Source organism: Hyperolius riggenbachi, chromosome 1 (assembly GCF_040937935.1).
Source record: "Hyperolius riggenbachi isolate aHypRig1 chromosome 1, aHypRig1.pri, whole genome shotgun sequence".
In the NCBI taxonomy this organism is placed as follows: Eukaryota; Metazoa; Chordata; class Amphibia; order Anura; family Hyperoliidae; genus Hyperolius; species Hyperolius riggenbachi.
In genome coordinates, this window is record NC_090646.1 from 89312130 (window position 1) to 89334866 (window position 22737).

General features: G+C 43.2%; 1 protein-coding gene across 1 annotated transcript in view; it reads left to right on the forward strand.

The window, feature by feature from the left end:
- Nucleotides 1–13651, forward strand: part of NOP14 (NOP14 nucleolar protein) — a 56062-nt gene extending 42411 nt beyond the window's left edge. Inside the window, exons 14-18 of the mRNA XM_068276359.1 lie at nt 1812–1971; nt 7327–7474; nt 8781–8902; nt 10311–10466; nt 13293–13651. Of these exons, the coding sequence (XP_068132460.1) occupies nt 1812–1971; nt 7327–7474; nt 8781–8902; nt 10311–10466; nt 13293–13395 (689 nt within the window). The 3' untranslated portion in view covers nt 13396–13651. The remainder of the gene's footprint in view (nt 1–1811; nt 1972–7326; nt 7475–8780; nt 8903–10310; nt 10467–13292) is intronic.
- The last annotated feature ends 9086 nt before the right edge of the window (nt 13652–22737 follow it).

Genomic DNA, 22737 nt, shown 5'->3' on the forward strand with positions numbered 1-22737 from the left:
AAAAATAAATAAATAAAAAAAAAAGATGTTTACTGGAGTGAACATCTTGGCGTTTTTCTCCAGGTAGGTCGGGGAGGCGGAGCTACATGCCGGAAGTCGGGTGATTTGGGGTCTTTGAGATGGCTTTGAGGGAGAAACCAGCGGAGGTATCTATAACTTTTACTTTAAGGCTGAAGGCCTGCTTTAAGTCCTGCATGGCAACTATGTAACTTGCTATGGGAGTTGTGGACTCATTATCATGTGACTGCAATGAGGGCTCAGAACGCTTGCATGCAGCTACACACCTGCAGGATCGATGCAAGGACTAGAGCTGGAGTGAGAGAGGTACCTGTGGTTGTGGGTATGGGTCCAATGCGGGCTGGGTCAAGTGGCCCTGAAGAAAAAGACAAAAGGACAGGAGCCCAATGGGGTATAATATTTTGCAGATTTTAAGTTGATATGCAGTAAATAAACACAGGTAGTCGCCGAATTACGAACAACCCATCAATACGAACGGCATGGATTCACTGTTTCCGTGGGAACAAGTAAAAAAAAATTGGACTTGGGAAGATTTTGAGAAAATCGATTAAAAAAAATTCAAAGAAAAAATGGCTTTTAATGGTTTAAGCAGGTACAGAGGGCAGAGGTTACACAGAGGGGGACACTAGAGGCACAGGGGGGCACAGAGGAGGTACAGGGGACAGCGATGGCACGGTGTTACGACTTAAGAGCGAACCTACAGTCCCTACCTCGTTCGTTAACGGGACTACCTGTACTCAACCAGGGTTGCTAGACAGCAACCACCTTCTGCGTGTGTGGGTAACACCCATCCTCCACTCAGGAAAGAGGAAGGTCTTTCTGTAGACTTGTCGGCCTCTCAAAAAACAGGTGGGGACCAAGGTCCTGTCCCTCCGATGGAGGGTTACACAATGTGGAAAGCAGGATAAGAGATGCCCAATGTAGTGTATATGTTGACAAAGAAGAATTGAGAGGTGGCTTGCCTCAAGAAGGGCTAATCAATTTTAGTTTGTGAACACAAGCTTAGGCATTCTTCTTCAGGTAATGTACTTTTCAATTATTCTTTGTAAACATATAGACATGTGTTTGACTACATTGGGCGCCTCTTATCCTGTTTTCCACATGATTTCAATGTGTTCTCTGCATAGGGTGCCCCTGCACATAGGCGGTCCCTGATGGATAAGTTGACCTCATGTTTGGTATAAAAACCTTGCCTTATTCGGCAGGGCTGTGGAGTCGGTACAAAAATCGTACTAATCCTCAGTTTATGAAATCTCCGACTCCTCCATATACCCAAAATGGCTCAGACTCCTCGACTCCTTATTCTAATACTAACCAGGGCTGTGGATTTGGTACAAAAATCATTAGACTCCGACTCTTCAGATTATGAAACCACCGACTTAACAACTCCAGGTACCAAAATTTGCTCTGACTACTCGACTCCGACTCCACAACCCTGTTATTCGATGTGATATACAGTGTATATAGAAGCCATAGCATGACACTTTAATTTTTTTTTTTTTTTCAAGCACTGTTGAGTAAAGATTCCCTTTGGGTTTTATTTTTAATCTGGGCATTTTGTTCTGTTTAATAAATGCAGCTTTTATGATATAGGCTTTATAAAGACGTATCCTCTTGCATGTACATTGACCATGCTGTCCAGGTGATATCCCCTTTTTACGTGTTGTTTTACATGGACCACCTTTCTTTGTATTCAATTTCCTTGAAGATATGGAATGTGTGAACAATATATTGCATTACAGGCCTGTGCCCTCTCTTCCTGTCTAATTGCATCGTCCTCTTTCTGCTGACAGGTTACGTCCTTGTTCCTCCATTTAGGCTGCATGGGAAATCCTCAGAGCTGCTGCTGACAGGTAGTGAAGAAGACGTGAAGTCCTGGAAGAAGACGCATCTGCCGCTGACAGCAATCAATGGGCTGAACACTGAGAACACAACAGAGATCAATCATTTTAAGTGAGTGTCTCCTGCACAGCCTGGCTTCCCAGGATCATGAGAGACACCAGCCAAAACACCCTCGGTGTCTGGACTGGTGGACACAGGCTGCTGGCGTTAGTTTGCTTTTAGCTCATGTTTAGTTTGACATCAGTTCATGTCTCAGCTACAGTATTGGAATGGGAAACTGAGATTGTGTTGAGGTCTCCCAAAACTCAAACTGAAGAGAAATTGATCAACTATTTAACTGAAGTCAAACTGATGTGAAACTGATGCTGAACTGAAGTCAGACTCCTGTGTGTACATTAGTCCTAAGGGAAGCGGTTTGTATGTAATCATGATTGGTTTACAATGGAGCAGCTGGATAGTGTACTGGTTAATGGCCCCACCTTTGATGTAGGAGATCAGGGCATTAATCCTGGCTGGAGCCAGTGTTAAAGGGAACCTGAAGTGAGAGATCTACGGCGGCTTCCATGTTTATTTCCTTTTTATACAATACCATTTGCCTGGCATTCTGCTGATCTCTTTGGCTCCAGTAGTATCTGAATCACTCATCTGAAACAAGCATGCAGTAAATCCATTCAGACACCAGTCAGAAACACCTGATCTGCATGCTTGTTCAGGATCTATTGCTAAAAACATTACAGGCAGACGATCAGCAGAGCTGCCGGGCAACTGGAGTTGTTCAAAAGGGAATCCAAGGTGAAATGGAGGCTACCATATTTATTTACTTGCAAACAATGCCAGTTGCCTGCCAGTCCTGTTGATCTTCTGGCAGTGAGTCAAAACCCTGGAACAAGCATATGGCCAATTCAATAAAACCTTAGTCAGCTGAGTCAGAGTACCTGATATGCATATGCTTGTTCAGAATCTATGGCTAAAAGTATTAGAGACGCAGGATCAGGAGGATTGCCAGGCAACTGGCGTTTAAAAGGAAGTAAATATAGCAGCCTCCATATCACTTTCACCTTGAGTTCCCTATAAAAGGAAATGCATATGGCGGCCTCCATAGTCCTCTCATTTTAGGTGTGCTTTCAACCAATAAGATCTTTTTGGACTAACACTGCAGGGTGGCCTATTGTGAGCGTTACAAGTGGCTGCCACTCTCAAGTGATGGTTAACATATGCCAGTTTTCTAAAGCCCATCATTTTTTTTATTATTCTTGCTTGCCCTTCCCAACACAGTAAAGTTATTATTATTATTATTTAGTATTTATATAGCGCCGACATATTACGCAGCGCTGTACAGTGTATATATATATATTGTCTTGTCGCTAACTGTCCCTCAAAGGAGCTCACAATCTAATCCCTACCATTGCCATATGTCTATATTATGTAGTGTAAGTACTGTAGTCTAGGGCCAATTTTTTAGGGGGAGCCAATTAACTTATCTGTATGTTTTTGGAATGTGGGAGGAAACCGGAGTGCCCGGAGGAAACCCACGCAGACACGGAGAGAACATACAAACTCTTTGCAGATAGTGCCCTGGCTGGGATTCGAACCAGGGACCCAGTGCTGCAAGGCGAGAGAGCTAACCACTACGCCACCGTGCTGCCCCACCGTGCTGTCTAGTTGTCTTGACAACGACAGGGATTAGCTGATGCTGGATAAGATGCTTTCTGGTTGCTTGAGACTTGATGTTAAAAATAGGCCTCGCTAATATAGTACTATACCCCACTCTCTAAACATAGTACATGAACTCTGTATTACATGTTAAATTACAGCATTTTGAAAGGGGAAGGTGTGGGGGGAGCCAGTCTTTAAGCACAGCAGAGCCCACAAACAGCCTAAGAACTTGGCTTTCACCACTGAGTACTGCCAGCACTTCATTCTGGTTGGTTTGGTTAGTTGAGTTATGAATAATCGGGACTCTGCTGTATTAAATCCATATTTCTGGGCATGTATCTTTAGGTCTCTCCGGCTTTCACTGCAGCACTGTCATGGAGTTATACACACCTCACTGTAACACTGGAGGTAGATTTCTATTTCTTTCTTCATTATAAAGAAGAATTTGATTGGTCCACTTCTAAGTTAAATAAAATAGCATAAAATTAGCACAAAATCCCACTGACCTAGGAGGATCGAGATCCGCATTACAGCCAGGCAACTGGAGCAAAGATGCCGGCCACCACTATCATTTTTTTTCCTATTACAAAAAAAGGTTTACTTACAAATTTTCATTTAATGCCCAAACCAGTGAGACTTCATTCTCCTTTATATCAGCACACCACTCCAGATTAATCACGCTCTTTTATTGAGCCAATAAAAGAGCGTGATTAATCTGGAGTGGTGCTGATACATTGCATGGCTGATTTGAAGGAGACATTGCCTATGTCACTGTATCAAGCACCCAATATTGCATTGACTGAGTGCCCTGCCACAACCTTTTAATGCATTCGTTCTAAGCAACGGTGGAGGAGCACCCTCAACTTTAATTCGACAATACCCAAAGGTGGTGTTCGTCATTCTCATACCACGCAGCAGACTGTGACTGAGTCTGCTGTATCTGGCGGAGTGACCATTAGTTGCTTGATTGGCAGTTGCCTAAGCAAAAGGATCACTATCCTGTGATTTAGAATGGATGTGGAAGCATTACCATGCGATTACACGATCGACAACATTCAAGATATCCTTTTTCCTAGCAAATCGGGAGGTGGCTTTGGAAAGGAAAATACCAGAGATTTGACTAAAGAGATTGAAAGACTTTGTAAAAGGAAAGTGGATTTGGAACTTCATGGTGAAACTCTATCGGAGTATTATCGTGAGAAGAAAATACTGAAGGGATTCCACATACCTTTACAACCTACCATCAGTAGGAACAAAATGGAGTTCTGTGAGAGATGGTGTGCATTATCTACCCAACATGGCTCAATAAAAGAGCGTGATTAATCTGGAGTGGTGTGCTGATACATTGGATTGTTGATTTGAAGGAGACATTGCCTATGTCACTGTATCAAGCACCCAATATTGCATTGACTGAGTGCCCTGCCACAACCTTTTGATGTATTCATTCTCCTTTAGGCTGCTTTCACAGTGCGACGTTACAGCCGCATATTATACAAAGTAATAACGCAGGCTAACGCACAGCAGCACAAAGTATGTGTTACATTCACAGTGCTCACGTTGGGCTGTGTGTAACAATATGTAGAAAGTGCTGCGTTGTCTGCGTTATTAGCTACGTTGGACTGTTTGCACATGCTCAGTAATGTTGTTTTTTTTTTTGTTTGTTTTTTAATGTGACGCATGCGCCGTTTTTGTTCGATCAGTATGCGTCAAAAAGTACGCATCAAGAGACGCATAATGCATTTCAATATAACGTCCAACTTCAAAGCTAACATGCGTTGCATTAGGGGCACGTTATGCGACCTTAACGTCGCATCAAATGCAACGTCTTAGTGTGAAAGAGCCCTAAAAGTGGACCTGAACTCTTGCACAGGACAGAAGTAAAACATTGATAAATGCACCTTGTATGTATTTAGAGAGTTTAGCCTGTCTAATTCCCCTGCATCTGTGTCTAATCACAAGTTGTAATTTGATCTCTCAGCTGTGTCACATGACTGCCATGGCAGAGATGGCAGATGAGCTTATTTGAAAGCACAGGATATTAACAATATGGCTGCTTTTATGAAAGCAGGAAGTAGAAACCGTGTAGATTTATTGCAGGATTTGTATCAGCTGCAACATTTTTTTTACCTTTTTATTATGCTGTTTTGTGCATTTTAGAGCAGAGGACGTCCTCTTTAACCTCCTGAGCGGTATGGACGAGCTCAGCTCGTCCATCACCGCCGGAGGCTGCCGCTCAGGCCCTGCTGGGCCGATTTTTATCAAATAAAGTGCAGCACACGCAGCCGGCACTTTGCCAGCCGCGTGTGCTGCCTGATCGCCGATTCGCCGCGAGCAGCGGCGAAAGAGGGCCCCCCTAGCCGCCTGAGCCCTGCGCAGCCGGAACAAAAAGTTCCGGCCAGCGCTAAGGGCTGGATCGGAGGCGGCTGACGTCAGGACGTCGGCTGACGTCCATGACGTCACTCCGCTCGTCGCCATGGCGACGATCTAAGCAAAACAAGGAAGGCCGCTCATTGCGGCCTTCCTTGTTTATTATGGGCGCCGGAGGCGATCGGAAGAACGCCTCCGGAGCGCCCTCTAGTGGGCTTTCATGCAGCCAACTTTCAGTTGGCTGCATGAAATAGTTTTTTTTTAATTAAAAAAAAACCCTCCCGCAGCCTCCCTGGCGATCTCAATAGAACGCCGAGGAGGTTAAGGCCCGGTTCACACTTGCGGTGGCCCTCCGGAATCGCCGTGCCGGAGCCGCACCGCCTGCAGAACGGACGGAACGGACGCACGGCATAGCAATTAAAGCCTATGCGTCCGTTCACATGGGTCCGTTCTGCAGAACCGGAGCCGGACCGGATCCGGGCCGGATCCGGACTCCGGCCTCCGTTCCAACATGCGCTATTTTTTCATCCGGCCCCTCCGGCAGCCGTATCCGGGGCGGAGCCGGACTGCACCATCCGGCCAATACAAACAAATGGGAACCGGAGGCCGCACAACACACTGGCTGAGAAATCCGGATGTTCTACCCCACTTCCTATGCGGATTGTTGCGGCGATATTGGCTGGGGACACATGGGCAAGCATTTTGGAGTGGAGCAGCACGAGCTGGAGGTGTTGGCAGGATGTTGGCAGCATGTCGGAGGTGGAGGTGAGTGCTAAACAGCAGAGGGCCTGATTCCACAGGTCCCCCTTCTGCTGACCTCCCAGACCCCAACATTTTTTTTTTTTTTTTTTACGTTACTTTGCCAAACGGATCCGGATCGCATCCTGATTACCACCTGATGCAACCTGACCGGATCCGGATCGGATCCGGATCAGAACCGTACGGTTCCGATCCGGATCCGGTCCGGATCCGGTCAGGTCATCCGGTCCGTTTGGCAAACAACCGCTAATGTGAACCGGGCCTTAAGGGGATTACAACTGGTAGCTCTGGAACAAGCCAGCACATTAAGGCCCAGTTCACATTAGTGTTTTTCTGCGGATCCGGCCATCAGGATCAGGAAAAACTGTCAGTTTTTACAGTCAGTGTGCTGTAAACTGTCAATTTTCTATTTTGTTACTATGTAGCTGCAATTCCTTCCGTGTCCATTCCGCTGAGTAAAACGATCCGGAAAACTGGGTCCTGCAGCATTTTTTCGTCCGGTTCCGTTGGCAAACGCGAATGTGAACCGGGCCTAATATGTCACATTTGTAACTCCTATGTATTCTATTTGACTTGTAATATTTTTTTGTTATACAATACTTGGGAATTGTTCTGTCTTATTGCCACTGTTACAGTCTGCTTTTATGATGCCCATACAACATACCGCACTTTTTCCGTTTGCAGGCTGACATGCGTAGCAATGAACTTAGACTTGGTGAAGAGATGTGTGGATATGTACAAATCCTTACCAGCTTTCAAAGAGATTTTTAATCCCATAACAATACTTATCCGTGATCATCTTCCACGAAGCACTCTTCCAACGGCAATCCAGGTACAAAGCCTAGAGATAAGTTACCTTTACTTTAGTGCTATTTATGCTGTGGGGGAACCAACTTTTTTTATTTTTTTTGACTGGGATTCCAGTGAGGATATACTGTATGTATGTATGTATGTATGTATGTATGTATGTATGTATGTATGTATGTATGTATGTATGTAGGGCCTGGTTTGGGGTTTCCAAGTGCATTTATGCTCCGGATTTGTCCTGGTTCAACAGATTAACCACCCAATTATAAACTTCAAGGACAAAAAAAGAAAAAATGTAAGTACCATTTAAAGAGGACCAACTTTGTAACAAATGAGTGGAAGAGCCCATAATTTAAACATCTGTGAAACTTCTATAAGGTTCGGTGGTTGTCAGGGTTAATAACTCACCCACTTGTCCTTAAATCCTCATATGTCAAATTTTGAGTAGGTTTAAACTTTTTTGTGGTGCTTAACGTAAAAAAAAAAAAAAAAAAAAAAAAAAAGTGTTGCGCTGCCCCCTTGCCGCCACAATTGTAACGGCAAGGGGGCAGCGCAACACTTTTTTTTTTTATTTTTTATTTTTTTAAATCATGTAGCGAGCCCAGGGCGCGCTACATGATAGCCACTGACAAGCGGCATCCCCCTATCCACTCTGATCGCCTTCGGGGATCAGAGTAAGCAGGAAATCCCGTTCAGAACGGGATTTCCTGCTGGGCTTCCCCGGTCGCCATGGCGACTGGGCGGGATGACGTCGGGACGTCAGAGGGAATCCCGATCCACCCCTCAGCGCTGCCTGGCACTGATTGGCCGTGCGCTCTCCCCCGGCTTGGAGCGTTCTTTGCCTGCGCAGTAGTTCTGCACAGAACGCTCCTGGCCATGGGAGTGTGACGGGTGCGCGTGTTTGCAGCTGAGCTGCGCATGCGTGACGAAGCACGACTCAGGCCAAGTTGTGGGTGATGGGAGCCACCCAGGGAGACGGTGAGGTACGGGTGGCCTCTTTGGGCTTAAAGAAAACCTGTAACTAAAAAAAGTTCCCCGGGGGGGTACTCACCTCAGGTTGGGGGAAGCCTCCGGATCCTATCGAGGCTTCTCCCATCCTCCTGTGTCCCACGGCGGTCTCGCTGGTGTTTTTTTTTTTTCTGTTATGGAGTCTCTTTCAGGAAGCCTCGGGTAACTATGGAACCTGAAACTCTTCTCGTCTCTGGTACACTTTAAGCAAAAGGTGCTGGGATTAGAACAGCTCAAACAATTCCTTTTAATAAGATATTTATTACTAAATTATTGAAACTGTTTATGGAAGTAAAGTGACAATCTTTTTTTTCTCAATTCAGGATTTGTGCAGCATTATATTAGCGGATATTGAGAGACATGAGAAGAAAGCCTACACACCGCTGGTGCTTGAGAAACAGGGTCCCGTCCCCATGAAAATGTTCACACCAAAAATCATGCCTGTGTGAGTATAGATAAGGGTTCTAACATAACATTCTATATTAGTGATCAGCTGTTCATGATAGAAAATAAAGAACTTTGTCCAAAGCTAATTTTGAATTTCATTTGGGAGTTGCTAATTTGTAGGATTCTTTCTGTGCCACTGACTGGGTCTCAAGTAATTAAATGACATGAAATTGGAAAATAACTCTTGCACAGCACACAATGAAAAGTTTTTATTACACACATACTGTAGCTGCTGAAGAAATTAACTTCTCTGTGTGTTGTTTAGGCAGATTAACCTGTCTAATTATTTAGTTCTTATCAGCAATTGTCAGTAGACTGCAGGAGCTCTCCATATAGTAAACACTGAGGCTTAACCCATTCAGTGCCTTCTGCAAACGTGTAACCAAGTAAACTTAAGGGGTTTTTTTGTGTTTTGTTTTTTAGGATCTCCATAAATTCTAATTAATGCTGGGAATACACGGTTCGTTTTTGCCTTCGTTTAAACCTTCGTTTCGATTGTGCCTTTTGTCCTTTTCGATCCCGAAATAATCGGTCATACGGTTAATATCACCACCCACGGTTTCGTTTTTTTTTTTCGATTCTGATGGTTTCGTTTTTCCAATGATCGAAGGCTGCAAAGAAACGAAACGAAAATCCCTTTTTACAGGGACGGACTAGCATAAACGAATATATAATCGATCTGAACAGCCATCAAGCCTACCAATGGCTCGATTAGATGGATAAAGAGAGATAATATCAAACATGTTCGATCACTAGTCGTTCGTTTTTGGGGTCTATTAATCGAAACTATAATGAGATTATGACTATTTTCACATACGTTTTCAACACTCGATTCGTTTACCGAACGAATCGAAGGTTTAAACGAAGGCAAAAACGAACCGTGTATTCCCAGCATAAGTCTTATTTATGGTATAAAAAAAAAAATTTTTTCCTGCTGTGGCTAATCTTTTAAAGCAGAGGGGAAGTTCTAAGTTTAGTCCACCGACACTGATTGTTGCTCTGATCCAACTATGCGTAGTGAGTTGAACAAGCCGGCCTATGGGTGCGATGCATCAGCCAGAGAGCTGGACTGCTGCTGCACAGGCTGAGGCAATTGTTATTTCTCCTTACCCCTCCCACTCCGACGTGCCCTGTGCCAAAGTCCCTTCACCCCCCTCCATAGCAACACTCAGGCTCTGAACTATAGTCCAAGAGGTTGTGTCCTGATCACTGCGGGGGCAGTCTTTTAATGTTTGTATTAACGGTGCACAAGTCTGCCATGAATTAGGGTAATCCACCATGCTGAATGTTCCTTGCTTATCGCTTTTGTATTCAGCCAGAGCAAGAGGTCCCTGGAATTGCTTTGTTAGATGTACTTGCTGACTTGGCTTCTTACAGATGTCTCTCTCTCTCTCTCTCTCTCTCAGGTTGGAGTTTGGCAAGAAACAAGGATGCAATAAAGTGGAACGAGAACGCAAGAAACTAATTCACAAACACAAGCGAGAATTTAAAGGCGCTGTGCGAGAAATCCGCAGAGACAACCAGTTCCTGGCGAGAGTGCGTCTCTCAGAGGCCATGGAGAGGTGCGTGACGGGTTTGGGGGTTTCTTTTGCCTTAAATATTCCAGCATTCTTTTGGCTTGCCAACTATACATGCAAACCTTGGTGCTTATAAAGGTAATTTAGTGTCAGGCTCAGAGCTGTAACTTGGAAATATGGAGAAGCTTGACATCTCTAACATTTTATGACACATTGGCTCCCTGGGCAGCATGTCCCGAGTATCAAATTCAGTCGATGAGCTATTCCCAGCTCTGCATATTTAAATGTACCTGGCCTGAAAGACCCATGATTGCCCTGTCTTAGACCACTGTATAAAAGCTTGGTGAACATCACCACATCATCGGTACATAATCCTGCAGCAGATATTGAGGCCTGAGGGCACAGAGTGTGGGACGGGATGGTTTGTTTGGACACTGATTCTCAGTAAAGTAAGCTGAGAACTGGCAATACGAATAGAGCACATTTTTTTGTGTGTTTGCTCTTGTACTATCTGTGTTTACTGCATCTTTCTAATGGTCCCCATAATACTGATGAGCCTCAGTAGGTAACAGTTGAAAAGGGCGCCACTAAAATAGCAGGCGGCCCCGCCACCTGCTATTTTAGCAGGCACCCTTTTTAACAGGGTGCATCATGGTCATGAAAAGGGTACATGAAGGGGGCTGTGGAGTTAAGGTTAGGCACTTAATTAGGGGGGGGGGGGGTTAAGGTTAGTCGTCCAGGGGGGGGGGGGGGGGGGTAAGGTCAGGCTCCCACCGCGGGGTTAAGTTAGGCACCTGAGGGGGTGTTTAAGGTATCCAGTGCATTTATTAGCGTACATAGGGTGTGCAGTACCTTTTTGTAAATGTTGGGGTGTTTAAGGTGAGTCACCACCAGGAAAGGGGGGGGTGTTTAAGGTTAGGCACCACTAGAGGGGTTGTGTGAGTGGGGAGTGGTTAGGTCATAGTAAAATATTGGTAAATATTAGTGATCTTTAACTACCGTATATTCCGGCGTATAAGATGACTGGGCGTATAAGACGACCCCCCAACTTTTCCAGTTAAAATATAGCATTTGAGATATACTCGCCGTATAAGACTACCCCTCTTCCAACGCACACCAAATAAAAATAAAAAAATCATGTACTGGTGCTATGTATGAACAGATACTGGTGCTGTACTGTATGTGTTACCCAGTATATAACAGTATATAGTCAATTGACTGGTTGGATTGGTCAACTCTCCTTAAGTAGACTGGTCAGCTCTCCTTGTCTACCTGTTTATCAGAGTGGTATGGAAGAATAGATTGCGCTCCCTCAGCAGGGAGATCTGAGAGGCGGTAACCGGATAGGGCGTGTCACCCGGCATCAATGACACCAGGCGTATAAGACGACCCCCAACTTTTCAGAAGCTTTTCAAGGGTTAAAAAGTAGTCTTATATGCAGGAATATACAGTAAATGTAGTAGAATATTGGTAAATGTATTGATATTCTACTACCGCTTTTTCCTGCGCCTTTTTTAGGGGGCATATTTTTTTAAATGTACTCCTCAGTATGCGTACTGATTTTCGGAACACGTGTGTGTGTGTGTGTGGCCGATCACGGTGCAGCTGGAATAATATCAATTTATGGCACAACATTTATACTGCTGGTGCCACAGTGCAATTTTCTTTTCCCCCAAATGCAGTGCATGCTGAGTTTTGGGTTTTTTCCCTGCAATTATGTTTGGGTTAAAGGACATCAGAGGTCAAAATAAACTGATAAGAAAAACAATTGTATCTGTCCTCCTACTCCTGAAAATGACCCCTTTTTTTTTTTAGCTATCCCACAGTTTTTTATTTTATATTTAAATCTAGTTTTTACATTTTATACTGTTTAATTTCCTCTGCTCAATGACACCTTTATTGAAGTATGCTAGAGCACCAATCTATGAATTATTGACTTTTTTATCTTTTCTGCTTTCAGAAGCCATTTACTGACAGAAAAAGTGCTTTATGGCTGTAATCACTTATCAGTGAGGGTTATGCTATAGTCTGACCCAGTTTGACCTGGTCCCGACCTGGACAGAAACTGTCACTTGCATTCCTAATGTTTATTTCTTTCAGTCAGAGAAAGAAAAAAAAAAACAGCCTACTTATTTGTGTGCTTGGCACTGTACATGCACATGTCTATCTCCTCATGTCACATATCACCTCAGTTGTCCTTTAAAGTCAATGGGACCATAAGAGAATTGCTTACCAAACAAAGCGTTATGGGAAAGATGAGGACTGCCAAGCAACTGGTATTGTTTAAGAGGAAATAAATATGGCAGCCTCCATTTGCCTCTCACTTCAAGGACAACTATCCTGTAAAATTTAAAATACATGAAAACACTCCAGAGTAAAATGTGCTATAAATGACTTTTCTCCTATGTTGCTGTCTCTTACAGTAGGTAGTAGAAATCTGACAGAACTGACATGTTGGACTAGCCCATTTCCTCATGGGGTTTTCTAAGAGTTTTCTTTATATTCAAAAGCACATAGGGAACGGCAGTTGCTCAGTCCAACTGCCAGAATAGTGTGCAAACAGCTGTGGGTTGGTGCCTGCATCTCGGTGTAGATGCTTTCCAGGGAATGCTTTTAAAGAGATGGACAAGTTAAAAACTTGTCAGTTGTGTCAGATTTCTATTACCTACTGTAAGTGACAGCAACATAAGAGAAAAGTAATGTATAGCTCATTTAACTCTGGAAGAAACCACCTTCTTATTTGTATGTTTTTACATGTATGTTAAATTTCTGATTTTTCACAATAGGGTTCCTTTCAGGTTCTCTTTAATGTACCATCATGTTGTGCTGTGTCTGGGAATTTGCTGTTAATCTCTTCACATTCATTATCAGGGATTCTGAGAGGAAGAGGAAGGTGAAAGAACTCTTCAACAGCCTGTCAACGCAGGAGGGTGAGTGGAAGGCCCTGAAGAGGAGGAAGATGAAGGGGAAGTGATGTGGACTATCTATGGACAAAACTCTGAGAGATCTGCGACAGGAATTCTCCTCAGAGATTGCAATATACGTTTTACCTGTCCTGTGTGAGGACAGAGGTCTATCTTTCCATTTTATGGAAACCTCCATGGACATTTCCCGCTGTGCAGCTTGTCGTGTGGCCGCTGGCCGAGGGGTTTTAACGTGTAATGAAATGAACATGCGTTACAGCGTTCCACTTTGTGGAATTTATCACAATTACAGCATACTTATTTTTACTCTCTCGTGTGTTTCCATCTCGATCTTCCAGCAAGAACATTGCAATGGTGAATACTTGTGTGCCGGAAGATGGAATCTATTTTTAAATGAATCATGGCTTCCTATTCCAAGTTTTAGTGGATCTGAACTCAGAACGTCCTCTGCTCTAAAAGATAAGCAACAGCATAAAAGCCTTTACAGAAAAAACATGTTTGTTACAGATGATACAAATCCTGCAATAAATCTGCAGTGTTTATACCTCCTGCTTTCATGGAAGCAGACATATTGTTAACATCCTGTGTTTGCAAATGAGCTGCTCTGCTGTGGCAACCAGCTGACACAGTTGAGAGATCAAATTACATTGGTGGTTAGTCACGGATGAGGGGGAATTAGACAGGCTAAACTATCTAAATACAAACAGGGTGAATTTCTCTAGGTTTTCTTTCTGTCCCTTGCAAGAGTTCAGGACCACTTAAAGGTTCGCACACACTCTAGATTTATCTTGGCCTCTGAAGCATCAGCGAGAGATCCAGCCTGCCAGATCATCTTGGCGAATGCTGTCTGACACTATTATTCTACCTCCCTTGTGCACTGCTTGTTGTCTCCTACCCCCCCCCCCCCCCCCCTTCCCCTATTGTAGTGGTTGGATAGTGTACTGGTTATGTGCTCTGTCTTTGACACAGAAGCCCAGGGTTCTAATCTCGGCTTTTCCTGTTCCATAAGCCAGCACCTCTTCAGTAAGGAGACCTTGGGTAAGACTTCCTAACACTGCTACTGGAAGTGATAAACACACCAAGGGGCGCTGCTAATACGCTGAGTATCTTAAAAGGTAGGGGGTTCTAGTGACACACCTCACATTAACCCAATCACAATAGATATATAGCTTCCACCCGCTGCTTCCTTATCTGGTGGGGTATCCCCTTAATTCCCACCTAAAACTGATCAATTGTAAATAATGAAATAGGAGCGCTGGGTATATAGTAAGTGTGTCATTTATTCGTAAAAGAAGAGAACCATATAAAAATATTGCACATCTATACGTCACTTATAACTGCAGTCTCCATACACACCAAAGTATACTGGTTCCTCAGAATCACTATTTTATCTAGAAATCTGTGTGCACACATAGGATACAAAAATAGTACTGAGAGTTTGTAATGGTAATTATAAAATTGCTAATAAAAAGTGCTTCATGGTTTTCCACAAGTTGCCAACAATATTCTCAATGTTACTATTATGAGACCACGGGATCCAACAGTCACAATAGACAACCCGTTTGTTGGTATTGCTGTGTATGAAAAAAAGGGAGAAGCTCACCCTCCTATGGACCGTCGTAGGCGAATCCTGTAAGTCCGCGTTCAGATTTTTGTATTATAATTCCGCTGTTGGCTCCAGCATACGCTCACACCGTGCGCTCGCAACCAGCCGCACAACGCCGGTCTCCAGGGGTAGCCGTTAGCGTAGTCCGAGAGTAGACTTCCGGTTGAATCTACCCTATGATGGATGGGAGGAGTAGGAGTTAATGGACTATATAAGACTTCCGGCCAGTAACAATTCAGTGTTTCTGAGGAAGACAGACGTATATTCTGTCGAAACATGTCAATCTGATTCTTTTTTGATTCTTGAGGTGTGGGGCGCCCCATCTATTCCTCTGGATACAAGAACAATTCCACTTTCAAGCATCCAAAACCGCCATATAAGTATCAAACAGCGGACGACGTTTATCAGTGGAACGCAAGGAAGTGGACTGAATTGCTGGCTGGAACGCGGACGGAAGTGACGTCACGCTAATCCACCATCCAACCGGAAGTCTACTCTCGGACTACGCTAACGGCTACCCCTGGAGACCGGCGTTGTGCGGCTGGTTGCGAGCGCACGGTGTGAGCGTATGCTGGAGCCAACAGCGGAATTATAATACAAAAATCTGAACGCAGACTTACAGGATTCGCCTACGACGGTCCATAGGAGGGTGAGCTTCTCCCTTTTTTTCATACACAGCAATACCAACAAACGGGTTGTCTATTGTGACTGTTGGATCCCGTGGTCTCATAATAGTAACATTGAGAATATTGTTGGCAACTTGTGGAAAACCATGAAGCACTTTTTATTAGCAATTTTATAATTACCATTACAAACTCTCAGTACTATTTTTGTATCCTATGTGTGCACACAGATTTCTAGATAAAATAGTGATTCTGAGGAACCAGTATACTTTGGTGTGTATGGAGACTGCAGTTATAAGTGACGTATAGATGTGCAATATTTTTATATGGTTCTCTTCTTTTACGAATAAATGACACACTTACTATATACCCAGCGCTCCTATTTCATTATTTACAATTGATCAGTTTTAGGTGGGAATTAAGGGGATACCCCACCAGATAAGGAAGCAGCGGGTGGAAGCTATATATCTATTGTGATTGGGTTAATGTGAGTTGTGTCACTAGAACCCCCTACCTTTTAAGATTCTCAGCGTATTAGCAGCGCCCCTTGGTGTGTTTATCACTTCCTATAGCAAACCCCTGTTCAAGGATGGCAGCAGCTAAATCCATACATGATATATGGGATTTTAGCAATCAACAAACTAGTAGAATTAATGCCTTTTTCAACCAACAGGAGTATGACGAGAAAGATGGCGTATATTAGGAAGATGTGGTTTACGACCTAAGACAATTAGAGAAACTTTTAACTAAAGAAACAAAAAATCAATGGGAAGTGGCCACATTGGACCAATATTTATTGTGGGATGTATCACCTGTCGGTTTAACAGTCTATAAACAATTGGCAGCTGATCTATCCACTCCAACGGTACAGGAGGAGTGGGATAGAATGTTTCATGAATTTTCTATGCAAGTGGTATCCTTCATTAGGGATACTAGGAGAAGCCAATGTTTTGGGATTAATACTGAAATTAGGGAAATGAGAGGTAATATGGAACCCTTTTTTAGGGTACCTGAGTACCAGAACCTAGAGAAGAATATCAAAAATCGGTTGGAAAACCTAGAAAAAGAGATTATTCAAAAGAAGAAGAAATTTATCCGAGATTCAATACCCCTATATACATTGGCTTCTCCACAGGGATTCGAGATGGTTGATGATTGTAATTGGAGTGTTCATAATGAATCATTTGAGACCATAGATGCCACAGGCATAAATGGGGAAGATACATATAGAGAGGAGGAGGTACAGGGAGAGAAAGTGGCAGAACTGGCGGATAATCTTGTAGAATGGGGAGAACTTTTAGGGGCAGAGGGGGGAATTGAAGCTAGTGAGCTCACCACTATGGAGGAACCCTCAATGGAGGACGACTCCATAAGGGATATACAACAGGAGGGTTTGAATGGCTTAAATAGTCGTCAAACTAGCTATACGACCACAGACCAGATTGAGAATATCCATAAATGCGGAGCTATTTGGCTGTAGCAGTGGCTGAATCACAGACCTGAAACAAGCATGCAGCTAATCCTGTCTGACTTCAGTCAGAAGGAGCACCTGATCTGCATGCTTGTTGAGGGGCTGTGGCTAAAAGTATTAGAGACACAGGATCAGCAGGAGAGTCGGGCAACTGGTATTTATTTTAAAAGGAAAAATCCATATCCTTCTCAGTTTAGGTTCCCTTTAAGGACATAAACCAATATTTTAATTGAGTAGGGCCAAATTGGGCCCGAATTTACCTCACAGGAGCTTATAGGCTCTGATGTCCTGGCACCCTAGATTTTGCCCCATGAACATACAAACCCCCTCCAAACTGCACCACAAGTTTGTTGGCTGTCCCAGCTGTCCCTTCTCCCTTACTTCAATTGCCTGTCACAGGTGCCCCTTAGTATTAGGTAGCCAGAAGTACCCTCAATATTAGGTAGCTAGATGTGCTCCCAAGTATTAGGTAGCTAACGGAACCTCAGTATTCAGTAGCTAAAGGTGCCCCTAACTGGATGGAGCTCTTGTCACTGTAATACAGAGAGCTTGGTGAGTAACCCCTCATTTAAACTCTCATCAGGACTCTGCATAGGGAAGGAGGGAGGCACTGGGGAGGGAAGTGAGACACCTTTACATCAGCAGGTGCCTGTAGGCACATGCCTACAGTGCCTTTTGTGAAATTCGGCTCTGAACATTTTAGATAATTCTAAAATTAAGTAATAAAGTGGCCAGAAGCAGGTGGGCTAGTGAGTGTACTTCACACTGAACCCAGAGGGTCTGATCCCTAAAGTACTTCCAAATGCCCGGCTGTCCTGCTAATGCTCTGCCTCTAATACTTTTAAACATACTGGTAGACCCTGATCAAGCATGCAGATAAGATGTAATGGGTGATAGCTTGTATTTTCTAAAATTATACTTAAAACTATTGGCCAGGAACCCACTGGTGGGCTTGTGTCGTGTATTCCCAGAGCATCGACAGCAACTGCAATCTTATTACACTATTTACTTTCTATGTACAAAACGTCAACACAGCCACTGCACAGAACAATATGGTGGGTTTTTTTTCTTTGCAAGTAAATCCTGCTGCTTTCCATACATGTTATTCAGAAATGAGGAAACTAAGGCGACACGGTTCTCAGCTTTTGGTGAAGTCCCGTAGCTGGAATACCTACAGTTTTGACAATCACTGTGATAAATATTTAGAGTAATACTAATCAGAGAGATGATGCAATGAAGCCAGAAGCAGTGGTAGTGTGCTTGAGCCACCCACAGTCATTCAAGAAATGTGTGGATACTGGAAAACCAAGGCAATGATTGGCTAAGGGGAATGGATATGCTAAAATTCTCTGAAGCTGGAGGACAGTGGAGAACTAAAGTGATCCTGTAATCATGTTTAACTATTATTTTTACAGATCTTTAGCTATTAGTAAGTGTGCAGGCTTCCCCTGCATTCTAGTGGATTACTGCAGTAGTACAAATTCGATTTAGAACTCGACCCTTCTCGGATGCTTTGTCCAATGCTTATATGTATTTATGTGCTAGTTAGCAGTTACAGAGCATACAACAGCTCGGACATTGTTTTGGGCCAGTTGCCCTTTGTCAAGTGCTCAGCCTCCCAACATTTCACTCTTACATATAAAGACAATATATATGCATGCCCCACCCAGTAATTAGGGGGCAGGTATCAAACTTACAAGACTCGTTAAAGTGGACCTGAACTCTTGCACAGGACAGAAGAAAAACATAGAGAATGTACCCTGTATGTATTTAGAGAGTTTAGCCTGTCTAATTCCCCATCATCTGTGACTAATCACAACCATAATTTGATCTCTCAGCTGTGTCAGCTGACTGCAATGGCAGAGAGGCTAATTTGAAAGCACAGTATGGAAAGGAGGAAGTAGACACACAGATTTATTGCAGGATTTGTATCACTTGTAACAACGACATGTTTTTCTTTAAAGGAAACATGAGGTGAAATTAAACTGACGAGATAAACAATATTATCTATCCTCCTTCTCCTAAAAATGACTTTCAGATATCCCAGTTTTATTTTACTTTTTCAGTTTTTACAGTTTCATTGTCTCTGCTCAACGAAACATTCATTAAATATGCCAGAGCTAAAATCTGAACTATTGACCTTTGTGATCCATTGTCTGCCAGGAAAGTGTTTTATGGCTGTACTTCCTGATCAGTGAGGGTTATGCTATTTTCTGACCTAGTGCCAACTCGGACAGACACTGTCACTTGCATACCTGATTTTTAACTCTTTCAGGAAGAGACAGAAAAAAAAAGAACACAGCATAGTTATTTTGTGATCTTGGCACTGCACATACGCATGTCTATCTGATTATGTCACATCACCTTGTATATCCTTTAAAGGTTATCATACTGTTGTGTATTTTTACAGCAGAGAGGAAGTTCAGGTCTGCTTTAACCCTTACAACAGCCTCTCATCTAGAGGAACCATGGGAGATTAAAGTCCTCATTTACGCCACCTGCTGTCTGCGTCCCCTGCCTGCCCATCCACCACCATGCCATCTCATCACATTTCAACTGGGCCTTTCTATGGTCCTTTTCCTTCCGAGCATGAAGGAAATCGCCGCCGGGAGACTTGGGCGCAGGATGCAGCCGGTATATGGCTGATCCTGCTCCTGCACAAGTCCCGGAGGCGTTAAATACTATTCCCCCTCCAGGTTCACGTGGATAGTGGGGAATTATGTAAATCTGCTTCCAGCTATTGCTGGAAGCTGAATTACAATGTTTTAAAAGTAACTTCAGCTCCATCTTCTGACGGCACCGAAGTTACTCACTGCTGCGCCCAAATCTCCTGCGCTGGATTCCTTGTGTTCCTTCCTATCACTGTACAACTTCCACGATCTGCCCTCTGAGTTGATTGACATTATGCTCATGATCAACAAAATGGCAGGCAAGTGGGGGGTCCTTCTTTTCTTGTTTCTTCCCTGTGGACCCATCACTTGCCGCCATTTTGTTGATCATGTTTGTCACAGAGAGCCAAAGCATTAATATGTAATGAGCAGGCAAGGCTGTATGAACTGAGTCACATCCAGGATATCACATTTTACATTAACTGAAAAGGCTACAGGTCATTGCTAAGGAATATATTTTATTTGTATTGAACACAGTTATCATGCAATGCAACCCTCCCCAAATAAATAGCTGCTACAGGCAGTAGGAAGTAGTGATGGTCGATGAGATGCAAATATTCCAGAGTTGATGCAGAATTAATATGACTGAAGAAGGGGACTAGATCCCAGAAAGCTTGCATAATTTAAGTTTATCAGTTAGCCATTAAAAGGTATTACTTTTACAAAACATTGTTTTTTCCTATCTGCAGAATTGTGCAAATTTATGCTACTTAATGGACACATGAAGCGAGAGGGGAATAAAGGCTACCATATCTTTTTACTTTTAAAGAGACACTGAAGTGGAAAAAAAAAATGATATAATAATGAATTGGTTGTGTAGTATGGATAATTACTAGAAGATTAGTAGCAAAGAAAATATTCTCATATTTTTAGTTTTATAGGTTTTTTGTTTTAATTTTTTTTTTTTTTTGGTAACATTGCATCATTCTCTAATATTTGCAGTTTACACACTACTCATCATTCTAAATGATTTTACAGAGCAGGCTAATGAACATTTGAACTGTTCTCTGCAGAGAAAAAGAAAATACAGTGACACAGTTTGGATAATAAGCTTCAGAAGACAGAGCTCTCTGTGACATTGAAAGTCAGAGAGCTCAGTGGCTCTTTTGCATAGATAACTGGAGTTTCTTAACTCTTCCTGTACTGGAAACAATATTAGACTCATGTCTCTGCTCCTAATGTTTTATTTCTTAGCTGTACTACACATACAAATCATTATATCATACGTTTATTTTCACTTCCGATTCCCTTTAACCATCTTAGCGGTATGGACGAGCTCAGCTCGTCCATCACCGCCGATGACTGCCGCTCAGGCCCTGCTGGGCCGATTTTGTTGAAATAAAAAGCAGCACACGCAGCCGGCACTTTGCCAGCCGCGTGTGCTGCCTGATCGCCGCCGCGAGCAGCGTCGAAAGAGGGTCCCCCTAGCCGCCTGAGCCCTGCGCAGCCGGAACAAATAGTTCCGGCCAGCGCTAAGGGCTGGATCGGAGGCGGCGGACGTCGGCTGACGTCCATGACGTCACTCCGCTCGTCGCCATGGCGACGAAGTAAGCAAAACACGGAAGGCCGCTCATTGCGGCCTTCCGTGTTACTTCTGGCCGTCGGAGGCGATCAGAAGAACGCCTCCGGAGCGCCCTCTAGTGGGCTTTCATGCAGCCAACTTTCAGTTGGCTGCATGAAATAAGTTTTTTTTTTTTATTTAAAAAAAACCCTCCCGCAGCCGCCCTGGCGATCTTAATAGAACGCCAGGGTGGTTAAACAATATAAATTGCCTGTCAATCCTGCTTATCCTCTGCCTGTAATATTTTTATGCCTGGTACACCACATGCAATTACCCATCAGATAGCCGGGTTGAATAAATAATTTCTGACAGGTCTGATCTGATTTGTGATTGCTGTTCTGATTGATTTTGTACAGAAGAGATTGAAAATCAAATTGGACCTATAGGAAGTGATCGTTTCGACCCATCAATCTGATGTGAAATTGCATGGTGTGTACTAGCCATATTAGTATTTGCCATAGACCGTAAACAAGCATGCAGATCAGATGTTTGACTGCATGCTTGTTTCAGGTGTGTGATTCAGACACTACTGCTGCGTGAAAATTAGCAGGATGCCAGGCAACTGTTATTGTTTAAAAAGCAATAAATATGGCCGCCTCCCTATCCCTCTCACTTCATGTGTCCTCCAAAAAGGGACCAATTGAAACCCAGCTCAACTTCATTCAACTATTTTCAAGCTGCTTACATTTGCATAGAACAATTGTGTAATTCTGCGTTAACTTGGAATTGTTTGCATGTCATTGTCCATTCCTAGGAGAAGGTAAAAGAAATCCTGTCCAATCAAAACACCTATGTGAAATGTCTCAGCTAGGAGCTGCCACGCTCTTCCAGCATGATGTCATCACTCACAATCAAAGTGAAACTCTGGGATAATTTATGCAGAAAAGTTCCATCAGTTATTGCTATTAGTTTGTGATTTTTCTATGGAAAACATTATTTATTATAGAGGTAGTTGACTTATAGGTGTTTTTTTGTTTTGTTTTTTTGTTTAACACACCTGCTCTGTTAAAGCTCAGGTTTAGGCTGCCTTTTTTTATTTGCAGTTAAAGGGGCGCTGGCGTAACATTTAAAATATGTGCAAATGTAGACAAATAAGAGGTACGTGTTTTTTTTCCCAGAGTAAAATGAGCCATAAATGACTTTTCTCCTATGTTGCTGTCACTTACAGGAAGTAGTAGAAATCTGACAGAAGTGACAGGTTTTGGACTAGTCCATCTCTTCATAGGGGATTCTCAGCAAGGCTTTTATCCTTTATTAAGATATTCCCTAAAAATGATTTAAGCTGGCCACTAACTGTCCAATTTCTAGTGAAAAATCGTTCGAGCGATCAGAAATTCGGATCGGACGAAAAATCGTTCACTACACCATCAACTAACCAATCATTGCTTCCTATCTATCACGACCACCAAGAAAATCCAAATTTTCGTTCGACGAAAATTCATTCGGGCGACATTTTTTTTTT